The sequence below is a fragment of the Trypanosoma equiperdum genome (assembly GCF_001457755.1).
Source record: "Trypanosoma equiperdum strain OVI genome assembly, contig: ctg_1007, whole genome shotgun sequence".
In the NCBI taxonomy this organism is placed as follows: Eukaryota; Euglenozoa; class Kinetoplastea; order Trypanosomatida; family Trypanosomatidae; genus Trypanosoma; species Trypanosoma equiperdum.
Genome location: NW_027122958.1, coordinates 25811 through 26871, shown reverse-complemented (window position 1 = coordinate 26871; position 1061 = coordinate 25811). Strand labels below are relative to the sequence as shown.

The 1061-nt window shown below is 49.9% G+C and overlaps 1 pseudogene across 1 annotated transcript in view; it reads left to right on the top strand.

Annotated features, from left to right (window-relative positions):
* Window positions 1-356: 356 nt before the first annotated feature.
* TEOVI_000757300:pseudogene overlaps window positions 357-1061 on the top strand; it is a 1149-nt pseudogene continuing 444 nt past the window's right edge. The window contains exon 1 of the mRNA in view: window positions 357-1061. This exon is cut by the window's right edge and continues 444 nt beyond it. Within this exon, the coding sequence occupies window positions 357-1061 (705 nt within the window).

Here is a 1061-nt window from a genome sequence, read left to right as displayed (position 1 = left end):
AAGTTACCATTTGCATTGGTACAAAAAATCGCGGAGCATTCATGTGGCACCTTGCGATCCTTCTACTAACAATGTCGCAGCCTGGCGCAGCACAGCCGACGAGGCCTGAAAAAAGTGCGGTCACAACCTTGTGCAACGAAGCGGCGTACATAGCACAACTACGCTCTGGCCTCGCGGACCAGTTAATAACGAGCAAAAGCAGGCTACGCAACCTGCAAAGTGAAGCAGAGGAAATGGAACTAGCGGCGGCAACAGCGACAAACAAAAAGACAAAAAGAGCGTACTATGTAATGGAAGCACTGGAACGAGCGAGGGCGGCAAGGCAGTCCCAAGCCATTAATGACGCAGAAGAAGTAATGACGAGCAGTCTAAAAACCCTTGCTAAAAGACAGGCTCAGCTACAGTTACTCTACGCGATTTACCCAAAGTCAAAGATAAAAGGAACGGCCAAGCCGAAAACAACGGAAACCCCAGGAATCTTCGGCACAACCAGCCAAACATGCGTGATTACAACATCCGCAGAGGAAGCGGACTTCAAGGAGTGCCTAAAGGCAGTCGAGCAGCAAAAGGCAATCCAAAACGCATATGACGAGTTAGGTCAAGAGACGCACATCAAAGCGACTCCAGGTGCGATGTTCAAGCGGCGCAGCATAAAAATAACAGCGGCGGCAAAGGGGAAAATAAGCAATGCCATGGCGACCGTAGACAAAGGCCAATTCCAAGACGGATCAAAGGCCCTAGAAAGCACAACGCACGGGATGGGCGCCAAAATTGAATTTGCGGACGAAGCGGATGTCAAGCTAACAGCCGTTAAACTAACTCAGACGCCAAGGAGCACAGACGGCTGTCCAGATGTAGACCCCGAAAAAGATAAGGGAACGGTAAGCCAAGCGGGCCTAGCCTATGCGATCTGCAAAGTTCGGCACCTTAAAATAGCCTTACAGGAAACAGTCAAAACAACCACAAAAGCAACCTTGGCAACCGACCCTGACGCCCAAACTATTCTAGCAGCTTTAAGCAGAGGGCCCGAAGGGCCATCTTCAAAACCATTAACAAATAAC